The sequence below is a fragment of the Mixophyes fleayi genome, chromosome 5, assembly GCF_038048845.1.
Source record: "Mixophyes fleayi isolate aMixFle1 chromosome 5, aMixFle1.hap1, whole genome shotgun sequence".
Lineage (NCBI taxonomy): Eukaryota > Metazoa > Chordata > Amphibia > Anura > Limnodynastidae > Mixophyes > Mixophyes fleayi.
In genome coordinates, this window is record NC_134406.1 from 139,151,569 (window position 1) to 139,176,405 (window position 24,837).

Genomic DNA, 24,837 nt, shown 5'->3' on the forward strand with positions numbered 1-24,837 from the left:
TGCTCCATTAATTATATTTGTTCCCATTTTCATATAAATGATTGTGGTAATCATTTAAAGTCAATGGTGCCTCCCCTTATGTTATGAATAGCAAGATAGCTCAAACAAAAAGAATGTAGCTAGATTTGTGAATAGGTAGTTTCATTTTCAGCTTGTAATGTGGGAGCTGTACCCATGACTTTGGAAATGGCGGACAGGAGATAAACCTCCAGCCCCCCTTGGGATAAGAATAATTGACACATCTGTCCTGAGAAGGGGGAGAAAGTAAACAGCTCAAGAACACGTGATAGTTAATCAGCAGCGCATCCCATAGACTATTGTATGCTTATGACATAGGATTCATATATTCAGTAGGCTTTAAAGACTTGTATCTTGACATCAATAAACAGAATATTCCTTGTATACAGAACTTGGTCTGTGTCTATTCTCTCCAGCTCATTGAAGCGCTTCCAGATATACTTACCACACGCAAACTTGGATGAGATTTTAGATCCAACACTACCATGTTGTGCAGCATCTCAAAAATACATCTTGACTAGGGGCCTCATTTTGGAAAAAAAGAAATTATATTACTGAGGGACCTGGCTCCTTTCTTTATCAACGCATAAGAAGTCTTAACTAGGTTCACTAGTTACTTTGGACATAGTCTCATATCTTACCAGTAATTCCATGTCTTACCACTTTTTCCATACCCTCCTATTGAGCCACACATTAATTAATTTGGTCTGTCTAGATCAGATTTTAGAAATTAAGATATCTATTTCCCCTAACAAATTCTAATGACTAAACATAACTGCCTCTTTAGCGATATAGCTGCTTAAACAAGGACCCTTGGGAAGTACATAAGGAAAGGAGAGTGCTCATCTCACAAGCCTAAGGAACTTGACGGAACTTTGCATTCCCAGCAGCTTTTCCCACACAGCAGAAGGCACCAGCTAGCTTCAGGTTAAACTATTTGAAATCCTGCCAACTTGTGCCAGGAACAATTATTTCACTATATACTCACCATTGGCTGTTTTATGTGGAGAGTACCTTTAATGGATTGATATTAAAAAACCTGTAGGAAAGAATGTTCGACTCTGGCTAAATATAATGTAATAGTGTTGAAGATTATGTAAATTATAAATATAGTTTATATATGTCAGAGAGAAGAGTGTAATGACATTTAACAAAAAGTAAATAAAAAAAAAAGACTCGAAGAATGGGCTATTCTCAATATTAGTTGCTGGTCTGTATATATACACACACACACACACAGTGATGATACATTGACACTCAGTAATAGGGAAATCACTTAGGACAATTTACCGGTCATATCTGCTTTTATAGCCTACTGGCTACTTGTGACAACATGGAAGGAAGTACCAAACAGTTTTGCACCATTCATAGTGCAGGCAACCCGGGTCCGACCCGGGAATTACCCCTCGATAAATCCCGGGTTGAAGACCCGGATTTTTAGACCCGGGATTTTTGACTTGTACCATTCATACTGCACCAAGACCAGGGTCGTTTGAGCTCGCCCCGGCAAAAGCCCGGGATTTTGGTGCAGTATGAATGGGGTATGACTGAGTTTATATATTAGGTTTAGTTATGGCTTTAGCGAATATTTGCAACTTTCAGCAAAGTTTATAATATTTACATTAAAGCTACTGCTCTCCATTATCTTTCATTCCAACAAATAATGCAACGTCCTTCAAAGGGCATTCTGACTGTTCTGCGGTATACAGGAAATAAGTACCCCCCCATGATCACAACTTCATCTCAAATATCACATGCAATGATAGGCAACAAACATTTTTTGAATGCTACTAGTACCCCTTTATATAAAGTAACTTGTATGTAACCAAAGCCTGCATGAGTAGCCCTCTTTACCACTACGTGTAGGGATAACATTAATTTAAATAGAAATAAAAACACACACCAATTCACTTGTAACACTAGTCTTTATTACAGATTGTAAGCCATCTGGCACCATCAGTTGAAAAATATTTGTAAAATATTTAGAAAGCTTTTGTTTATCAGAGAGGGATAATGTTAAACCTCCAGTTACGTAACACAGTAATATTTAATAAAAACCACAATAAGCAGCAGAATTCACAGTTGCATGGATATGATTTGGAAAACATTTATATTGCCCAACCTATACATAAAGCACTGTGTTTGCAGCATACACTGAGACAGGAAGTTTCACTATTCACTTATAACAGCCTGCAAAAACACTTCATTTGCAGTCATTTTCTGCACTCACAAACTACTAATACCCTTATCACTGTGCTTTTGCCGATACAAATATATCCAGGGACTGAAAATGTTCTCAAAAGAACTGCAAAAGTTGGTACAATCATGGTTTGGTACACCTACCACATATAAGGAGATCATGAAAACCTGTGGTAGACAACAGTCTTTGGAAAGTCTACATTAGCAGACCAGTGTGTTCAATTGAATTGTGCATTTCTTAAATATAGTGTGAGAAGACTGGCCTATATTCCGTCCTGCTTTATAAGGGTGGCAGAAGGAATCTGGCATTCTTAGAAGGGGGATCTGGACAAAGCTGTGCAAGGCCAAGCTGGGCTGGGGAGCACTTGTCCCCCTGGACTGGTCCCATAGTGGGCTACCTTTAACTGGGTCACGTGCATTTCTTTTCCTTTAAAATGTTCCTAATAGGCTGCTGAGTCAAGTGTTGTCCCCCAGGCTAAAATTTGCCAGTCCTCCTCTGGTTCTCGGTCATATGATTCATTATCTCAGCAATCGCTGTAAAGGTTTAATCACAAAAGCAAACTTTTACTAGAAAGTTCCTCCCTTCTCCAACATCCTAGCTATTTAAGCTGCTGAAGAGATGAAGCAATATGATCATTTTCACAGTGTATAAAGAAATAAAATAGAATTGGGTATAATATAATTTTTATGTTTTTAGTTCAGTAGGAGAAAAAAAAAAAATATGATACCATTGCTCCTAGCCCTATATCGACCTCGATTTTCAGAGGCTAATAGTAACTATGGGAAGAATTTATGAAAAGTATAATGTTTTGAACTTTATGTCTATTTGTCCATATCTAATATCTAAAACATAAAAATATATTTAAATCTAATATTTCACTAAATTAAAGCCTTGTCTCCTCTGAAAAAAAAAAAAATGCTTGGTTACTCAGAAGAAAAACAAAAAAAAGAACTCCTTGCCAAAATAACAAAATGAAAAAACAATAATTGCTCAAAACATTATAGTGCAAACAGCCTCCAGCTATGTAGGGGTCAATTCATTTTCCATTACCATAAACCATGCATCAAGAAAACAAGAGGTAATGTTTATTTATACCACTACTGCATTTAACCTGAAATAAGTGATAATTAGTTCTCCCATTAACAGACTGCAAAGTGATTTTCTTTACTGAAATTAAATTGTTCTTGCTGCAGACCATAAAAGCATTTCACAATATATATGCGAGTCTTAAAGCCATAAGCTACAAATCCACTACTGATTATGACCCACAGAAAGCGGTATTTTGTGTTCCTTTTGTGACAATCTTTTTATAGATTTGTAGAAGTGAAAATACGTTAACACAACCACTGCAGGGTACAAACTTGGAGAGGAGATATTTTTTGCACATGTAAATTTAAAATTACCATTTGCTGAATTTACCAGAGCGAAAAAAACAAACCAAAAAAAACCCCTACGTTCCCGTGTTCCCTCATGCCATGCCCTATTTCTACCACCAATGCACTGCTCAGATCATTCTTCTGCATGCACTCAACTGTCCCATCTCTTCCCCCTCATCCACAGCCCCTTGAAACCCCATGTATTCCAATGCCTCCCTCTTCTACATCTTGGCTTGTCGGCTGACTCCAGGATTGTTGATGGAAACTAGAAGTTCCATAACGCTATTAATTCAGCCACAGCAATTAGAAAACATGAGTGTAGGCTTATGCCAAAGTTTATTACTATTACTTAAATTAACAAACAATAAAATGCTACAAAAACAGGGTGGAGAGAAAAGTCGGATAGCCAAAGGATTTACTACGGAGACCTCTAAGTGCAGGGGCAAACATTAACAGTACTTCTCTGTACAGCGCTGTGGAATTTGTGGCACTAAACAATGATGAGGAAACATGTGAAGCATTTGAAGAAAAGAACACATTGCCAATAGTTGAGCAGGGGGTAGATCTAAAATGTGTTGGGGTTGTGTGGTTGCCAGAGCCAGAGCCACAGCAAAACAAAGAAAGTATTAAAGAGAAAGGCACGCTGGATAGCATTTCTGCCTCACAGCACTGGTGTCATAGGTTCTATTATGAGACATTATCTGTGTGAATGTTTTATGTTCAATGTTTGTGTGAGCTGTGTCCCGCAGTCCATATACATACAACTAGCTTCTAACAAAATAGACCCCAGTGTGCGTGTTTGTGTGGTAGAGAATATAACCTGTAAGCTCCAGTGAGGCAGGGACTGATTTGAATGATTAAAATATTCGCTGTAAAAATCTGCATAATATACTGGCACTATATAAAGAAGAAGAATTCAAGAAAATGTCAGCGTTGGTGAAGAAATTGAAGCTCAGAAGAGGCTGGATATTTCAGCAAAACAAACCTAAAAAACCACCATGAAGTATTTACAAGAACAAAAGATTAACGTTTTGGTATGGCCTTCAGATATTATTTTAATATGTGGGGAGATCTCAAACTTGCAGGGCACACGAGAATATTTCTAGAGGAGTTCTGCACGGAAGAAGAAAAAAAAAAAAAAAAAAAAAGTGAAAACTCTGTAAAGCGAGAATATAAAGATATAAAAACTGCTATATGGCTTCAAGAAATGCTCAAAAGCTGTGTTTTCTGCCACAAGGGACTGATGGACAAGGTACAGAAACATCTGCACATTCACTGTTTTGTCTTTCAATCTGTTACATTCAGCAAATAGTGATTTTGCTTCAAAATGTGAGGCGATATATCATGTTTAAAAACGTACCCAGAAGATAGTATGTTAATGTTTTATTGTTCAAAATTCACAGAAAATTGCAACTTGACCAAGACTGCCCAAACTTTTGCATAGAATATGTATAAATTTCTGTAAATACTTTATAAGCCATTTCCGCCCTTATAAATCGGTGATTTCTGATGTCATTGCTGCAGTGTTCATTAAAAAAAAAAAAAAAAAAGTGTATTTAAGGAATACTGCACTCCTTATCGTAAATGGAGTGCAGTAAATGATTACAAATAGTAAGAGGCAGACATCCTAATGTATCCTCTCTAATCTACTTCCTGCCACCACTTCATTACAGCCCAAATGATTACAGAAAGAAAGAGTTTTATAGCATGAAAGATAATCAGAGGACTTGTCCTACATATATTGCAGCTAGCAGAGAAAAGATGTTAAAGGTTTCAGCTCAGGCAGTTTGCAGACACAAAGAAGACTACACACACGTACCTAAAAAGAAAATCACATTTTTATGTAGTAATTTTGCCCTGAAATCTTGTGTTACCACTGGCTGTTGTCCTAACAACCAAATAGAAAGTCAGCCTATAGGAAACTTGTCATTTCAGCATCTTTGAGTCCTACTCAAGCTTGGTGCCGAGAACAGTTCTAGATTTAAATAAAGCAGCTGAGCTGCTGTAATTGACAAGTAATACATACTACAAAACATCCATCAAATGAATCTCATAAACTTCTATATATTTTTCATGTAGAAAGAACATTGACTATCAGATTTGTCCAATGTGCTTTTTACATTAGCTGCTGTTTAACTTTTTCAGAACTGAAGTATAAGCTAGCTATGCACATGTCAATGGTATATTCAACATTCTACTATGGTGCCCACTTGACATTAAGGATACATAGTGCACTTTTGAGGCTACACTCACAGGGTGAATGAACAGTAATGCATAATCAATTGTGTAACTGGAAGGGGAAGAGCAGTGAGAATATGGGTATTCTATTAATCTGGATAACAATGTCTAAAACCTCCTTAAACACGACATTACATTTAAAAAAAGCAAATCTCATGTCTATCCATACACTGCCCCTGGCATTATCCTCAAATCATTTAGCAGGGCTTGCTTAGTAACTATAGGGGAAAAAAGCCCAAAAAAAACAGTGCATGTCTATGACAAAATCACAGAAATTCAGCAATAATTTACCTGTTTATATTTTATGGCTAAGATAAACCAACATTATTATTCTTTTTATGCCATAATTTTGCTGTTCTCGTTGAAGCAAATGGAAAATAAACTCCTAAAAAAAGTAATAAATAGTAAAAACACTGGCTGTCTGCAGTATGATAAAGTGGGACAACCTGGAGAAATGTGGTAAACATTTAGGGCTCTTCTCACACTCTGGGAAAATCGCTAAAAATAGAAATCTAATGTGCACCTTCGTGATGTGATTTTAACAGTTTTTCTATGCTCTTTTGTGTCGCATTTACCAATACAATCTATTATACAGACAATGCACGTTAGCACATGAAAAATAAGGAGTTAATAACAGACTCATTTGTCCTACTGGGTCATTCCATGTCAGTTCAACCAGGGTTGTCCACCACTCATCTCAGATTTCTACAGATTTTTAGTTGAGGATGTCAAAACAACTATTTCTGCCAAATATCTCGACTGTCTGACAATTAATTGATTAAATAATGATTTTTCTAAGAGGCTCTTTAATTAGAAGCATCAACTGTTTCAAGAGAGAATCTAGGCTGAAAGGCGATAGATTGGAAAAAGAGGTTGTGCGGTTGGAGGAAGTATATCTCTCTTCTCATGCGGTTTCTGATAGGATGGCTTGGTTAACAGTACAGAGAGAGTGGTCGGATTATTTGCTAGATAAATCAAGGCGTAAGTTGTTATTTGCTAAACATACACAATACTTTGAAGCGGATAAGTGTGGTAGGTTTTTAGCTTATTTAGCTAGGTCTGAAAGGGCGGCGACTGTAGTGGCGGGGATTACTGATACTTTGGGTGTCGTACATACCGTGACTGAAGAGATTAGTGATGTTTTCTATACGTATTTCAAAGAGGCTTATACGTCAAGAGCTGAGTACTCAGACTCTGATTTAGATACGTTTCTGGCGGCTGTTTCCATACCCGAACTGAGTATAGATGGTAGAGAAAGTTTGGAATTGTCAATTTCTGATGAGGAGATTGTAGCTGCAATATCATCGTTCCCAAACGGTAGGGCTTCGGGCATAGATGGGATACCCATAGAACTGTATAAGAAACATTTGGGGTTTTTTGTGCCTCGCCTGAAGGACATGTTTACAAGTTTTAGAGATCAGGGGTGTGTGTCTCCGTCTATGTCTGAAGCCATTATAGTTCTTATCCCTAAAACGGGAAAGGATCCCTTGTTTCCAGAATCATACAGACCGATATCGTTACTGGCAACGGATATTAAGATTTTAGCAAAAATTTTGGCGACACGGTTGAACCGGGTGATTAGTGAAATAGTGCATCCTGATCAAACCGGTTTTATGCCAGGAAAATCTACGGCCATAAATCTGCGAAGGCTTTTTTGTCATTTACAGTTGCCTCATCCTGCGGAGGAGGAGGCGGTGGTGGTGTCCTTGGATGCTGCTAGGGCCTTTGACTCTGTGGAGTGGAGGTACCTGTGGGCGGTGCTTTTGAAATTTGGGTTTGGACCATTTTTTATTCAGTGGATTAGACTTTTGTATTCTTGTCCTACAGCTAGAGTCTGTGTAAATGGCTTTATGTCCCGCCAGTTTGTTATGGGCAGAGGTACCAGACAGGGATGTCCCCTGTCTCCTGCTCTGTTTGCCCTTGCCATAGAGCCATTGGCATGTGTGGTAAGAATGCAGCCAGATATTACTGGTTTAAGGATGGGCTGCAGGACGGACAAGATTGCCCTTTATGCAGATGATATGCTACTTTTTTTGTCATATCCTGATAAATCGTTGCCAAATCTACTCCATGTGGTTTCGGTGTTCGGTAGATACTCGGGACTTTTGATTAACTGGGATAAATCTAGCGTAACTCCGATCAGGGGAACCTGCCCTACGGGCCAAGTTCTGCAGACTTCTCTTAAATGGACTCCGGTATTTAAATATCTTGGTATCTGGATTTCTAGTGATATGGGTCAGTATATTCAGCGTAATGTTCAACCTCAGATTGATTATCTTAAGAGCCGAGTTGGGGTGTGGAAGCAGCTGCCACTGTCGGTCACAGGTAGAATTAATCTGGTCAAAATGATAGTTCAACCAAAGTTTCTGTATGTTTTGCAGCAGTCGCCGGTCTATATCCCCCATAGTACATTCCGTTACATAGAACGTCTTATGGCCTCTTTGATATGGGCGGGCAGGAGGGCAAAAGTTAAACTCACTACTTTATATCGTTCTCGAGGATCGGGGGGCTTGGCTTTGCCGAATCTACGGCTTTATTATTTTTCCTCCCAGTTAGCACATATTGAAATTTGGTTTAGGTCAAGGCTGGGTCTAGACTTGCATGATTTTTTGGTTTCTGAGACAGGATCTAGTCATACACGTGTGCAGTTTCTTCTGGCCGGAAGAAAAGTTGGGAGGGACCCCCCTTTATTAATACAGGCCATGAAGGTTTGGAGATTGTCGTCCCAGATTGGAGGGGGATTGGATCTAGATCCATGCACTCCACTATGGGACAATTTGGATTTTGGAGAACTGATTAAGATGGAGGGGGCTGGAGCTTGGCGGAACTACAATATAACACACATTGGACAATTGTATGAGAACGGTATATTATATTCATTTGAACAACTTCAGACACTACATGAACTACCTAGGGGTTACTTTTATAGATATTTGCAATTAAGACATGCTCTGGCCTCGCAGTTTCGGGAAGCTACCCCGAGCTTTAACGCAGATTCCTGGGTGCAACTGTCAAGGTTGGGCCAGAGGCGGAAAATCTCTTTTTTGTACTCAATTTTGGTGGAAGGATCTGGCGAAGGGGGCTTGCCGGAGCTGCGATGCAGGTGGGAGGGGGACCTGGGGCGTCTTAGTGATAAAGCATGGGGTATGGTGTTATGTAGCCCAAAGGAGGTCATCACATCAATTAGATTTCGCCAAGTTCAATTTTTTCTGTTACACAGAGCATATCTCACCCCTCTTCGGCTTTCTAAGTTCAGTGGTGGTCAGAAAGTGTTGTGTCCCAAATGTAGGAGCGAGGAGGGGGGCTTCTGGCATATGCTTTGGGAGTGTCCGCTGGTTTCATCCTTTTGGGGAGAAGTGGAGGACTGTATTAAAAGATTGGAGGTGGGAGTGATTGCCCTGAGTCCAAGGCTCTGTATATTCGGTTTAGGCCTGAACAAAAAAACTCGTAGACTCATTAGATTGCTTATCAATACGTTACTCATGCTGGCAAAGGTAGTGATAGCTAGGAAATGGATGGCACCAGAAGCTCCAACATTGAATAGCTGGATTGAACTTGTTAACGATACAGTTGGCCATGAAAGGTTCATGTATACTAGCAGGAATTTGGTGGATAAGTATGAAAGAATATGGTATAGATGGAGGATATCCCCGTATGTCACGGAGGGATTGAGGGAAGTGGAACTCTCCTGATTGAAGCTTGGGACAGACATCCAGCCACCTATTATGTTATTAAGATCAATGACTGTATCTTGTATTACCAAAGCTGTAACATTATTTCACTATATCTGGAAAAAAAAAAAAATGTATATATCTTTACTTGGAAATGTGAATGTTAATGTTTTTTGTTTTTTCTAATTGCATGTTGTAAAAATACTTGACAATGCTTGTAACACTGTATGGGGTATAGTTGGGGGGATAGCCTACTGTGTTGGGCTTTTTTTTGTTGTTTAAAGGAAAAAATACAATAAAATTTTACCTGATTTAAAAAATAATGATTTTTCAATGAATTAAATAATTTACTAATCGCGGCTTCTTTAGTTTATTTGAAATATCGCAGGTGTTTATTAAGGAATCACCACAAAATTTGGACCCCTACGGTAACTCTTCCTTCCGAATCCAAAGCAAATTACTTTATCTGCCTCATGTTTTACTACGGAAAAAATTGCACGTTTTTTTAATAGAATTAAAAACGCTAGGTTCAATCGCCATTAGGGATCCCATTTTTTTGGGGGTGTTTAAAAAAGGTATAAATCACCACAAAAAAATCAGCAGGTTACTCGGTTTCATAGTGGAGAAAAAAAAAAAATGACGTTGATTACTGTTGTACCGCATACATAATTTACACATTGTTTAAAAACCATACCAAAAAAGTGAACTAAACTGAGGCAATGGGATAAAACTCCCACACAGGAAATGAAAAACAGAAACTGATGGGAAGGGGATTCCATTTAGAGAGACCAAAACTGAACCTTTCCCATACACGTCAACTTAAGATTTCTCCCCCGGAAGATCCGGGGGAGAAGTCATGTGACAAGGGGTAGGGAGGGGGGCATGATTACTGTCGTGTCACCATAGCACCATATTGAATAGCGGGGGTTGGGGCTTAATGACAATTAAGCCCCACCCCCTCCATTCAACGACATGAATTTTAGCGAATGCAGCAGCTTTGCCTACTCTTCCGGGAGGTCTCCCCGAAATTCGTGAGCCTCCTGGGAAGTCCGGGACAGTAGGCAAGTATGACCTTTCCAGAGAAAGAGAGAGGAAGACACAGAAAGAGTCAATCATGGCAGCTGCTCATTTGGTAGTCTTTTAAATACAGACTGCCATATTACTATCTACTCAAAAAACATTGGATTACATAGCGGAGACCACTTTACAGATGAAGAAAAATAACTATTGATTCTGATAATTGAAGTTTCAAATGCAGTGACCAAATGATCCTGAAACCTCAGTCTGCTACCATCATGAAAAGCCTCTGCTGCTAAGATATAAACAATTTCAGAAAACATGCTGCAATCCTTTCTTGTCTCACAAAAAGGAGCCAGAAAAAGCTTAAAAGTTATGTCACTGAAGTGGACCAAAGAACATGGTGACTGTAAGCTTGTTGTATATTTTAGGCAAGATGATTGTGACACTTCAAACTGTGTGAGCCTGTGTGTTATTAGCCATACCCGTGACCATGTAGCTATAACTGTGCACGTCTTCATTACGGTAGTTATGAAACAATTAGTGAAACCATTGTCAAAATTGGAGTATGTTTACTACTTTAGTGATGGTGCTAGTGCACAATACAAGAACTGCAAAATCCTTTTTAACTTATGCTTCCATAAGTATGACTTCAACATTCAAGCAGAATTAAATTTTTTGCCACATCTCATGGTAAGAGCCCATGTGATGGCATTGAAGGGACAGTTAAACGTCTAGCCACACGCACCAGTCTGCAAGCAGTGGAAACCCATCACATCTTGACACCTTCGGACCTGGGCAAATGAAAATGTACATGGTATAAAGTTTTTTACATGTCACAAAACGAAATACAAAACTGCAAAACCAAGCTGTATAGCCGTCTAGAAACAGCAAACACTGTGGCAGGAACACGTTCTCATCACAGATTTTTGCCTATTAGTAATGATGAGCTACACATATATCGATTGTCATCAGACGACATAAAGACATGATGAACCAGAGTTAGTGTCACTATGACCAGTGTCACAAAAAATGTAGACAAAAGTGGTCTGCAACCTGGAACATACATAGCAGCAGTGTATGATAACATCTGGTACATTGGGTATATCATTCAATGTAATGAGGAGAAACAAGATGTGCTGGTTCACTTCATGAAACGAAACCAATCAACAAATGTGCTGTCCTGGCCTTTAAGAGATAATTGTTTTGTCCATTTTATTCACGTTCTCTGTGTAACGGAAGTAGTGCCTACTGTCCAAAGAAGTACTGGAAGGCAGTATACATTTTCTGCTGAAATTTTAAGGAAAATTACAGACCGTTACAAGAAGTTCCAAACAAGGGAAAAATAATGATTGTTGACTCAACTTCAGTTAAGGACTAAAGCTATGTTAAAGGTTTAAATTTCATGGTTTCTTGTGTTAATTATGTATACTGTACAACAGTAATCAAGCATCAACTTCATTATTTTTTTTCTCCACTGTGAAACAGAGTACCCTGCTGATTTTTTTGTGGTAGTAATGTATACCTTTTTTAAACACCCCCAAAAAATGGGATCCCTAATGTCAATTGAACCTAGCATTTTTAATTCTATTCGAAAAACGTGTGTTTTTGCCGTAAAGTAAAACATAAGGCAGATAAAGTAATTTGGTTTGGATTTGGGTGAAAGTTACCTTAGGGGTACAAATTTTGTGGTGATTCCTTAATAAACACCCATGATACTTTGAATAAACTGGATAAAGAAGCCGCGATATATTAATTATTTAATTAACTAATTGTCAGACAATTGAGATATTTGGCAGTTGATGTTCCAGGGAAAGTCTTGAATTTGAATGTACACTCCTGCATATGCCAGTTGTCTATATAGCAAATTAGTCACATAGGCAAAATACTGCTGCAGGAGTTTATATTTGAAGCAAATATGCTCGCAGTCTAGATTTTAGACGGCCTCAGGTGCTGGAAGGGGCGATTATAACAAGAAGAAACGGGATTAAAATGATATGACCTTTCAGACTCAACATGAAGTGCTTGGATAGAAAATAAACCTCATATACCATAAATATAAAGGGCTATGTTTTGTTGGGCAAACAAGTCTGCCTGAGTTCGGCAGCTGCACTCGTATATGTATTTTAGGCACACACACGTGTGTGGATGGACCACTGTGAAAAACATCTGTCAGTCGTTTCCTGTCCTAGGCAAGTACAAACATACCAAATTAGCACTTGGTACTGATAATTATTATTTTAAAGTGAAAATCTGAACAACATTCTTTAACTTAAGCGAGATGATCTGTAAATAACCCTCCCCCACTTTATAGTGCTCGAAAAAATAAAATAACTGCACTGTAATGACCTTCAAATGAGTCATTTTGTAGTAATAATCAGCAGCAAAACGTATTATTCCTTTAGACATTGCACATTAACATTTCCTTGTAAATCAGGCTCTAAATGTTCTGAATTGAATATTTTGTGTGTGCATATAGTAAAAAGCCTTAAGTGAACCTAAAAGCACTGTGAGCATTATTAAATGTACCTGCAGGCTTTTTCCTATACTTTACATACTCCCAAGAAACACAATCATACTGAAAAGAAGCTTAACAACTTAATGCACTGCAAGCACAATTCACTCAGAACAATGTGAACTCCCTGATGCTCTTTACATTTTTCCCCACAATAAAAACAACTTTTGAGACCTCTGTGCTATTCTCATGAATTTGACACAAAATCCCTATGAAAACTGTTAGGGTCATTAATGTTGCAGTTCTACATAAAGATGTAAGAATAATCTAGAGTTTTTGTCATGAGGTAAAAAGGTGAATTCTGCAGCAATTAAAAGGGTTTTCAGGTAGCTGTGGCATTTTCAGCAGCTTCAGTTTGACACTGAGGCAAATGACCTTCATTGTCAAGCAATGATTACATCTATTCTCAACAAATCTAGAACACTTTCTTGTTATCCAAATCAATTGTCTAAAAAAATCAGGCACCAAGATTATACATATTGCATTGTTGGAATGGCTAGTGCAGCTAATTCATGAGAAGGAGAGCTTACTCTTTTTTTTCTTTTTTATATTGGTGAAAGTTTATTTGGGACCAGAAGTCATGTTGCTGTGTACCAATATACCAACAGTGTTTTGTGACAGTGTAACAGGACATTGGCTTGATGTAAAGATTTTGCAGCTTTGAAGCCCCAGAAGCAGATTTACAAACCCATTTAATCATTGTGATGTACTGCAGATATCAGACTAGTCTTGCACGTCAAAGTAGTCTATTACAGGTTCATCCCACAGTGCTTTCTGTGCGCCACTGCTTCCTCCATTTCTGAAATAACAATGTTCAAGAAAACCATTAAGCCACAGGACATTTGTATGAATGATTTTCTGGTATAAAAATAAATAAAAAAAAAAAGGGCAAGGAAGCAGGAGAGCCTAAAAATTTACAGTGGGCGTCTAAAGTTTTGCAGTCCTTTCTATTGATGCCAATGGATATGCATATTCCTTGATTCCTTAAAAGATTATTCTGAAACCTTAACAGCCCCCTTCCCTGAATTCTACATTATTTTGGGGCAGGCCTGCCCCTTTTCTTATTCCACTGAACAGCTGCAGTTACCTGGTGACACTGTGGCTTCTGTAGTAAGCCCAGTACCACTCGCACGTAGAGCCCCACTTCCCAGCTATCTGCCCTCTAAAGAAAACAACAGGGTGGACTAAAGGTGCCATAAATAATATCAATTTGATAGCCAATAAGACCGTTTTAGACTCAATTCATCGAAAACTGCTGTGCGCACAAGCTCAAAAAGATTGCCAATCTACCAGATACTGACTGGAATAGTTGGCAAGTGTGGTGGGATGATGACCGCATCTATGTACAGGGTCACCTTTGTAAAGCACTAACTTTGTCCTGTCAGGTTAAGCCACTGAGACGACTTCCGAACACCAGTTATTTGAGATTTAGCAACACAAGTATATGTACTTGTATCGTGAAATCCCACATACCTAGATCACGGCTTGGTAGTTGGGCTATGGGACCAGATCAGTCAGTGTATGGCGAGCTTTAATATAATGGTTTTGTTTTTCAGATGTTTGAAACACTACTTGTGTGGTGACCATCTGATGCTGCCTCTTACCTTTCAGACTTATGTCTGTAGTGGGCGATTGGTGGAGGAGGTCTTGTCTGGATCTCTCTTTCAATTACAGTCATGAGGGAAATATTTGGGCACAAAGATTTGCCTCTGGAAAAGATTGTTGTACAGATAGATTTATTAAAACAATTTCACAGTGAAAGTACGTTAAAGGCAAATAAGTGTTCTCAATTCCCTAATAACCTGGTTTCTCACGATCATTATTTTGTTTGGAGAAATAACTCAATACCTTAAAGATACAGTACTATAATGGTGTGTCTGAACGGCTGATGACTGTGTGGCGATTGGTTGCCCACATTAATGGAGACCTCTGGTTGCTTTACATGACCTGGCTATTAACCGTTGAATAATAGAATTTGTCCAGTTATATAAATACCCATGTGGGTGGACAAAACAGAACTCAGATCTGGTTATCCTGTGTTCTGGCAAAAAGACGCAAAAAGACGCAACAAGTGGGCCACCCCTAAACCTCCATTTTTACCATCAACTGCTCTGCTTTCACTAACAATTTGACTTCAAATATGCAACCGATTGATTGGGGGATAGCCTATGAAGGAAAAGCAAATGTCTCTATTCCCTTATTGTCATTTTGCCTTCTTTCACTTTCGTGTGACAACACAGTGCTCAGTCCAAAATATGTTAAAATATAATTTTAACCATCCATGTAAATAAAACTTACTTTACAGCAGTAATTACGACATTGCGCTTGGGCTCACTGTCATAGCTCACACTCTCAACACCATAAACCTCTGCCAGATCATGGATCATTTTCCGATGGTCTCTGTTCATTGGTGGAAAACAGTGGCTTTTTTTGGTCTGCTTTCCCTGAAAATATTTAACAATTTCTATGTATCATTATTTAGAGCTTTTAAATTTCAATTTAAGTTCTGCTGCAAGTTTAAAAAAACAAACAAAAAAAAATTGAAAATGTCTCTTATGCCCTGCTTCAAACACTGTTTTAATAAAATCACCCTTTAAATGGTGTAACAACTTAGCAAAACTGTTGCATAATAAATAGATAAACATTTAAAGGCTACTATAATGTCCAACATCCTCATCACTTCTAAAGTCTGCCTCCTAGATATACACCATCGGAGATGTCAGGAGCTACATTCTAGCTTACCAGTGAGGGGGATCAATCTGCCGTCTGACAAAGAAAAGTGGATAGGGGGAATTAAGAAGGGAAATACATACTTTGCATTGATGTAAAATTTGTGGAGAAATATTGCAGAAACGAAAAATTAGGGAAAGGGAAGAAAAATTTTAAATACTCAAAAGACTAAAACAATTTGTTACCTTTCACTATAGTTGTTTGAATAGACTATAAATACACTTTTGAACAAATTGAACAAAATGCTCAAATAAACATTGAGTACTGAATGACCAGAGAACCCCGATGGAACAAAAAAAGAAGAAAGAACTACAACAGTCTCAAGAATTACCAACAGGTTTTTTTGGCTTGTGACAAACCCACCAATGGGCATATACCAGATAGCTGGCTCAATTGCACTGTAAGACCAAGTATGCATTACTTGGCAGGACCTACAGGGACGATCGAGCCAATGGGGAGGCTTCCTAGCTTATATTGACTCACCAGTAAGTATGCCAATGCAACTGAAGAAAAGAGAGTTTACAGAACTTAAATAAACTGATTTTTTTCCACTTTCCACTTGTTTAATAAGTAATATGCGAAGCACAGTTATGTGGGAATCCAGCACATCTTTTGCAGAAGGATGTCACGGGATCATGCAATACAGGAAAAGAAATAAGCGCTACATGTTAAACAAGGGAATAAACAAGCAGAGATCAACCAACCTTGTTGACAGCATCCACAAGTGCTTTTATTTCTCTCTCGATTTCAGTGACAAACTTCAAATCTCTTCTGCAGATTGAAAGAACATCAATTAGAAACAAGATTTATTAACATTAAAATTTCAATAGTTTCAGAATGAAACTATTGTTGTTACTTTGTACTGAACCACTATTGTTTGCAAAACATGACAGCTGACCTCATTTCTGAAATCACAATAGTTTGCCTGCGAAACACAAACAACTAATAGCTGCATAGACCCGCAAAAACTAAACACTTAAGGTTTCTCCAATTATGAAAGAAACCATCACAATGAGTTCTCTTAATTGTAAAAGTTGTTCATGCATTGGTGTTGAATTAAAATACATAAAATGGTCTTTAAAAAAAAAAAATGTTTTTAAGCAGGTCTCACGTAAAAACAACACATTACAAATACAATGAATGTGATGTCAATCCTTACATATGGAGTGATTTAACCTACCATTAAATAATTAATTTTATAAAAAAAAATGATGGTACTTAATGTTCATGTGCTGGTAATGTCAATGCATGCCATCTGAACAAAACACAGCAGATATTTTATCTTTACAAACCTGGCATCGTCTTTCAAACTGTCACTGTACTTGTACCCAGAACGAACATTAAAAGGATCTGAATTCTCAGAAATGTTCAAAGCCTCTGCTAGACACCTGTAAGAAGATTTACAATAGTACTAGCAAAGTACAAAACAACTTTTATAGAAATGCACTGGTCATCTTAGCACTCTTTGTTATTGGGAAGGAGAAACTAATTATTACTACTTTAATACACACTCAAAACTTGAAACATAATATCAGGTCTTGACAAAGCTCAAGTAAAAATGTTTTCCACCTATATTGCTTTGCACATGCCCTCCTGCAACTTTACTACCTAGGGATTTGCCACAATGCAGTTCTATGGATACAGGATTTTCCAATACAGAGAGCACAACAGAGCAGTAACACATCCCAGGGCAACAAAAAGAAACTACAAAAAATAGCAAATTACAGTTACAGCTAATTCCATTCCTCTAAATACTCCATGGTAGCCATCACAATGAGTAATGGGTAAGTTCCAGACAGTATAGAATGCAGCTCCTCCTCTGACTCTGCATTATTGAATAACTTCCCAAGTTGTCTCTGAAAAATATAAACATACCAAAACATGGGTGGGAAACTGGGCTGCCATGGAATATTTTGAGGAAAAGGAACAGGAACTAGAATTTACCATTTTTTCTATAATCCTCCATTGCAGCCAACACAATGTGATGTACCAAATCAATAGCAGGAAGGACTACTAAAAACAGACCAAACAAATATGTTGCATATTCAAGTATTTATTCACTGGCTGTGTGGAAAACATATCTCCCAACCTGAGAGTCAATAGAAGAGAAGACATCCAGGTGATAGTGACTAACGAAAGTCTGGATAGTTGTCCATCTGGCTGCTTTGCAAAGTTCTGGTGTGGAAGCCTGAGCCCTTCTTGGCCAAAATGTTGCTACCGCTTGTGTTGAGTGGGCTTTCAGTATCTCAGGCACCTTACACCCATTCCTCATGTATGCAAGTCCAATAAGTGTAGCCATTTTTTCCTTTTCTTAAACAGGTTGTGGACAAAATGATGGCAGTATGACCTCTTGATTAATTTGGAATGTAGATACTACTCTTGACAGAAATGGTGGATTGGCTCCAAGTACCACTTGATCTGCATAGATATTCAGAAAAGGTTCCATGCATCACAAAGTTTGTAAGTCTCCAACTCTACAGGCAGGGGTAAACACCACTAGGAACACCATCTTTAGTGTCATCCATATTGTATGATTTTGTCCCCTTTTGGTGTGAAATGGGAATGATCCCAGTAATAGTATTTATGAAGTCATCTGATCCTTGAGTCTGAATGCTCCAACACTGCTAGGATTTAATTGGAACATGTCGCCTAGTGTATTTTCTTCCTGCCCTACATCTCACCTCTTTGAAGTTTTGGATGGACATGGACAAGTGGATTTTGATCCTGTGTCAAGTGGTTACATTTAACTCCATTCGACTACTGTATTATAGTGTCTACTTTCTCTCCAAAGAGCAGAGACCCTTCAATGGGATATTGGCTGGACTATTTTTTGATTGAGCACCTGCTACCCAAGGGCATATCCAGAGCTCTCCTAGCTACTAATTTGAATGCCATCAACCTTACCAAAAAAGCAATGATGTTCAAGGATGCTTCACACAATAATTCCCCAAAAGACAAACTCAACCTTCCAGGTAATATAACGGAGATCAACTGCTTCCAAAGGCACTCTAGTAAGAGCCCCGGGCACCAAAATTATATCCCAAGGTTCTAAAGGGGGCTGAAAATGTAGGAGAACAACTCCCCTTCTTCAGCTGAAGATCTGAGTCAAAGGGAATAGGTAAAAAAAAGTCTCAGGAATATGTTGTTTTCCTCTATTCCTCCTATGGGGGCACTAAAAGCATTCCAACAAGGAAGAAGCCTTTGCCAGATACTAAGCAGCCTCAGCTAATCAGACCACCAGACCAGCCTGGAAAGCCACACTAGTGGTTGGTACAGGCTGTCAATGTGGAATTAATGGTGAATTACAATAAAGAAAATATTCACCTATCTCTTTGAATTGAGACATTATCAGAGTGAGTGCTGCTATGAAAGTTGCTAGTGACTTAACTCAGGCTGGCTCCTCCAGGCCACCAATAAACAGGTGGACTTCCTGAGCCTGTGATTCCACCTTTGAGTCGCTCTCTTCCCAAGAAGAACTGCATGTTTTGCAAAACTGGAGGCTAGTACACCTCAACCCAGTCAAAACACACCCTACTGCAAAACACTCAAATTAAGCCGACGTTAGCTTTAGATGAAGGGGCTATATAGGGGAGGTGTTACACACTGAACAGTTTTAACTATTAAAGTGCCCTAACTCCAGGTACACCTGCTATACCCCATGGTCACAGTGTCCTCCAATGGCAGGAAAGATTTGTTACACAACCTGATGTACTTGGAAAATGCTACCATTTTTACTGTGAACGTCAAAAGGAGATTTCAGAGCAGCCGTGAAAGTTGTTTCTTCATTCATCCCATACACTTGTATACGTGTTTCAGCAAAATGAACACATTCTAGATTAAACATCCTAGGTGTTTCTTGAATCTCTCATTTTCTAAATTCCCTGAAGAATCAGACTCTGATTGAGAGTAACTATCTTCAAATTGAAAACTCATCTTCGACCTTGCCATCTTTATACCTTGCATAACACACAGATCCCTCTTTCACAAGGTATCCGACTGCTGTACACAGTAATCCAGTGAGGGTAATAACACTCTTTCCTCCAGGAACAGGAAACACTAAAAGCTAATTCTATTCATCGCTGGTCCGTGTGCATAAAACACCAATGCTAGCGCACTGGCGTGTGCCATTTTAATTATGCCATACAAAACAGAAGGTAGCAAACTGGCATTCCTTGGGTAGCCAGACCAGTCCATTGCTTACACCACAGATGGTGCGTCGCTGGGATCCACAAAATTGTTAAGCCCCTACACTACAGAAAAATTAAAAACACTACCTAACATACTTAACTAGAGATAGGAAAATACATGGGGAAGAAGAGGCGCTATATTATATATTGTCTGGGGGCACGTTTTTTGGTTTCGCCCTTCTCTACCTAAACTAGAAAGTGAACTTATCCATTGCGATGGCTGCCATGGAGGATTGAAAAGGAAATTATTATTTAGAAACACTTGGCGGAGATGCCATGAAACCACATGTGTTAAAAAAGCTATGTTTAGCTATAGATAAAATATTTTCCACATTTATTCAGGCCGTACATTTTAAAGTGGATCTTGGCAATGCAGTCCATATAATTGATTTGCATTTTTCTAAATCATTTCATACAAATCCACAGAACAGATTTGTACAGATAAAACCACTGGTGCTAGAAGATACATATGAACATGAGTAAGATAACTGGCTGAGAGAGAGGAAGCAGAGGGTTAAGCGCTATGACTGACTTAACTTTATATATACACAAGTGAAAAGCATGCAACCGTATAGTGAAGTAAAACCTATTCAATTCAATGCGTCCATATCCGTTGTGTGAAGTTGCAGCACATTATTTCGGACACTGCCTGTTACATTCCAGCAAGTGTAAAGCATGGCACAGCAGTTTAACAAGTTGCGCTGTATTTTTTCTACCGATTCCAATAGCTAGCATTCATTCCCACAATCAATTAATTTTATTGTATTTCTGCGTTAAATGTAGAAACTACAATGAAATGAATGAGCTATGGAAAAGAATGTGTAATCAACGTATGTAATGGAACTACACAGCACTGATTAATGTTTATTTCCTCAACATTATTAGCAATTCAATTAATCTCAATTTATATGTGATTAAAGTATGATTAAAACACAACCTAGGACTCCTTTTTACAGTGAACCAATCACATTATGGCTAGAGTGCAAAATGGATTGGTTGTGTAGTTTAGGAAATCCAGGTCAATTGAGTTCACGTTTTTTGTGGCAGGCTCAGAGAGAGGAGCAATTATCGTTGTTAGTTATGTATTTTTTTTTATTTTTTTTCATCTCTCAGGGATTAAAAAAAGATAATCTGATTTGGTTTTCCCTATTGAATTAGAAATTAGAGAATTTCTCCCCAGATTATAAACTGCAAGATAATCACTGGATTAAAAACTTGCAAGAATTACAAATGGATTATGCAGGTGTAATAAAGTACTGAACAGTGGTAACGAGGAATTTATTTAAAAAAAAAAAATTGTGTGTACTGTATTTATAGAATGGGAAGGTGTTTAGGGACCTGTTACAATGATATATATTGGGATGGCAAAGCTGCCACTTTAGGGGTCCCAACTCTCCCCCATTACACTGGCACCTACAGGTCAGGGAAGCTGGGAACAGCCTGAGCATTTTTAGCCCAGGCCTGGAGGGGACTTTGATTTCTTTCTTTTTTTTTTTTTTTGCGCCATTTTCCACATGGAGGCTTTAACCCTGCACTGTCCTGCTGGCTGGCACCAGTTCACACGATGACAAGACCCCATATTGTAGGTTTACTTGTTATACCGCTTTCACACTGCGACCCAGGCAATATTCCGGGTATTTGAACCCTGGATATTGCTGGGGTACAAAGGGGGTGTCGAAGTCGTATAATTGGATGAACGAACGTATATTGGTTAATATTGTTTTATTGTGCAATTGCACTCAGTATGCCACGCTTTACATGGCATGTGCGATCACGCGGTAAAATACGCACGCGCACACTCGCACTACAAAATTTAGTTATTTATATATTTCATATTTATAATGATTCCAATCCACAGTGATTTATGAGCAGATAGTATTTAGTTTATTATTAGTTTATATATTATGATATGTACACTTTAGTGTTATTTAAGGTTCAGGTTATAGGAAATGTGTCATGTCTGATATCTTTCGCCGAAGAGATCGCACATTGCATACTCTAGTTAGTGATGTTAGGGAATAAATACTTAAAGTTATACTGACTGTAATGTGTAAATAGACTAGCTTAAAAACTGTTTTCTGGGCGGGAGAATCATCTGGAATGTTGACCCTCAGCCTTAGAGGGGGTTGTTTGAACTAGCCTATGACCTGTTTACACTGGACCCACCTGAAGTCTGGACCTATAGAAGCAAGCCACGTCATCTGCATTGTTCTCTCTGTAACACTCTCTGAGTGTATATTATATAGCTGTACTCCCACTGGCTCGAGTCTTTCTGACCACAGTATTCTGGAGTGAAATACTGTCCTCTGGTACCAGTGGGAGCGCAGCTTAGCGAGCGCGGTATGTATGTATCTTTTGGTATTGGCTGTACTGTATTATAATCATGTATTGAATTGTTAAATTTTGCATCTGCTAAAATAAATTAGTTTGTGCCTTGGAAACACAACACAATCGCTTGGGCAATGCTTATTTGAAAATGATAGAATTACTTTAATAGGGGGCAGAGGCTCCTCCAGAGTCAAATTCCCGGGTAGACCGCGTTCATACTGAACACGGGTCTGCACGGGGTCTCCATGGCAACCTCACAAGAGGAGCTGTGATTGACACCTCACGTGATGTTTTTTTTTTGTTTGTTTTGTTACTTTAACATTGTGTCTGGTGAGACCCGGGTTGAAAAACCCGGGTCGCACCATTCATAGTGCAGTCTTCCTGGGGAAGACCTGGGAATTACCCCACCAAAAGACCCGGGTTTAATTCCCAGGTCTGATGACCCAGGAATTAGATCAGGGACCATTCATAGACCTGGGGCGTCTGGGCTTGCCCCAGCAAAAAAACATGTTTTTGGTGCAGTATGAATGGGGTATGAGTGTGACCAGTCTAGCCTGCTGACGATTTCCACTGTAGCTGGTGAACCAAATCCTGTTGTCCTCCTGTTTAGAGAGAATCACCCTAGGCTGTCAATAAATTTTAGGGGTTGGTACATGATTGTTTTAGATTTATTTAGTGAATTTGCTTCTCCCTTTTATTTCAATAGCTCATTCATTTCAACAGAGTTTATACATGCTGGATACACCACTGAAATGAATGGTCTATTGAAATAAATGGGAAAGACCAATGCCACATGCAAGGATGCATTTGAAACGCATGAGGTTTCTATGTTTTTTCACATCCACTTTGTGCTTGCTTTTTTAATGCAAATGCAAAACCTGGACTAGGGTTATTATCAAAGCATGACATTACGTCTCTACAGAATATGTTGGGCAAGATAAATAACAGACGAGGTTCAATGTAAAAAAATGTTAATGCATTTAGGCTGTTGTAATAACTGCACTACATATACATTAAATGGGATACAACTGGGATCAGAGAGGATTTAGGAATACTAGTGTCAAGCAGCTGCTACAAGAGCTAATAAAACACAGCATGAAGCATATATGTATGAAAAGCATATGTCATTTTGCCATTGTGTAAATCACTTAATCTTGAATTGTGTGTGTGTGTGTGTGTGTGTGTGTGTGTGTGTGTGGGGGGGGGGGTGGAAGGGCACCTGTGTGTAACACAGACAGGAGAACTTGAGAGAGTTCAGACACAGGCTACTATAGTAATAAAATTAAAGGAAGGTTTCAATTATAATAAAAAACATTAATAATTAGGGTTGTTTACTTTAATTAGGTCATCTCTATGGTGCATTTTGTCAATGTCCACAAGTATATTCAAAGACAATAAAAAGCGGCGGCAATGCAATATACCGGGGGATTTGATGCATATATTCTGGAATTGTCCCCATATACAGTCGTTCTGGGTACAAATCTTCCAGCTAGCCAATAAGGTTACTAGACAAAATCTCTCTCCTACCCCGGAGGTTGCGTTACTGCAGCATTACCCCCCCCAGTTTCCATCATATGCTAAATATGTCTTTAGTCATATTCTGATTGCCGCAAGAGCGTCCTTAGCTCAAGGTTGGAAGTCACCACAGATACCCTTGATATCGAAAGTAGTGGCCAAGGTGCAATTCAGCTTTGAAATGGAGACAGAGGGGATGCCCTACTCCACTGCCACCTCGTCCCCGATAATGAAGTGGTTCAGCTGGCATGTGTATGTTACGGACGGAGAGGGAGCGCGTCCAGACCGAATAGACTCTGATTTACTACCTGCATGTCCTACACTTAGCGAAGTTCCCCAATGTCCCTATTAGTAGTTCCATGGTGACCATTCGACCAGTGTAACTTTCACGGATTGGAAGGGATCCTATTAGGTTCCCTCCCTCATGTGTTCAATATGGTTTAACAGCAGAATTGTTTAATGTGTTCCCCCCACTATGTACCCCTTCAATCCTTCCCCTTTTTATTTTGTGTCCTTTCCTTACCCCCCATCCCTTTCTTCTTTCTGTACCCCATCATTTTTGAAAAATTAATAATAAAAATACTATTGAAGTTAAAAAAGACAATAAAAAGCATTTTCTTACAAGCTTTTTACACCCATGACCATATAGTTGACAAGGGGGCTTCCACTGAGACTAGAGGACCGATGCTTTCACTACTGTCAGGGTAATTACGGCCATGGGATTCACTGAAAAGGCAGAAGTAATGGCAGCCCTTACTTGGATATCAAACATGAATTGCTAGATTCCACGCAGGCACCCTATTTTCATAGATCTTCATTGCCAAATACTTTGTTTTTACAACAGTAAATAAGCATCCTTGATTCAGCTAGATTGCTGTTCTCTAAAGCTGCACTTAAATTACTAATAAATTCTATCACATTCCATCTGTGTATTAAAACAAATTATGGCAAGAGAAACACCATATTATCACTGGTAAAGAAGCCCAAATAATGTTTTTAATGCAGCTTCCTTGCCATTTCGTATTCGTCATTTTTATTGAAA

At 38.7% G+C, this 24,837-nt stretch overlaps 1 protein-coding gene across 2 annotated transcripts in view; it reads right to left on the minus strand.

The window, feature by feature from the left end:
• Positions 1–1,924: 1,924 nt before the first annotated feature.
• Positions 1,925–24,837, minus strand: part of NFX1 (nuclear transcription factor, X-box binding 1) — a 95,260-nt gene continuing 72,347 nt past the window's right edge. Inside the window, exons 20-25 of one of the 2 annotated variants that reach the window (XM_075212883.1) lie at positions 17,058–17,153; positions 16,470–16,536; positions 15,334–15,479; positions 14,640–14,744; positions 13,724–13,834; positions 1,925–2,751 (exon numbers count right to left, since the gene is read on the minus strand). In XM_075212883.1, coding sequence (XP_075068984.1) covers positions 13,759–13,834; positions 14,640–14,744; positions 15,334–15,479; positions 16,470–16,536; positions 17,058–17,153 — 490 coding nt within the window. In that variant the 3' untranslated portion in view covers positions 1,925–2,751; positions 13,724–13,758. Of the gene's footprint in view, positions 11,315–13,723; positions 13,835–14,639; positions 14,745–15,333; positions 15,480–16,469; positions 16,537–17,057; positions 17,154–24,837 lie in introns of both variants that reach the window. The other variant, XM_075212882.1, reaches the window with a different exon arrangement.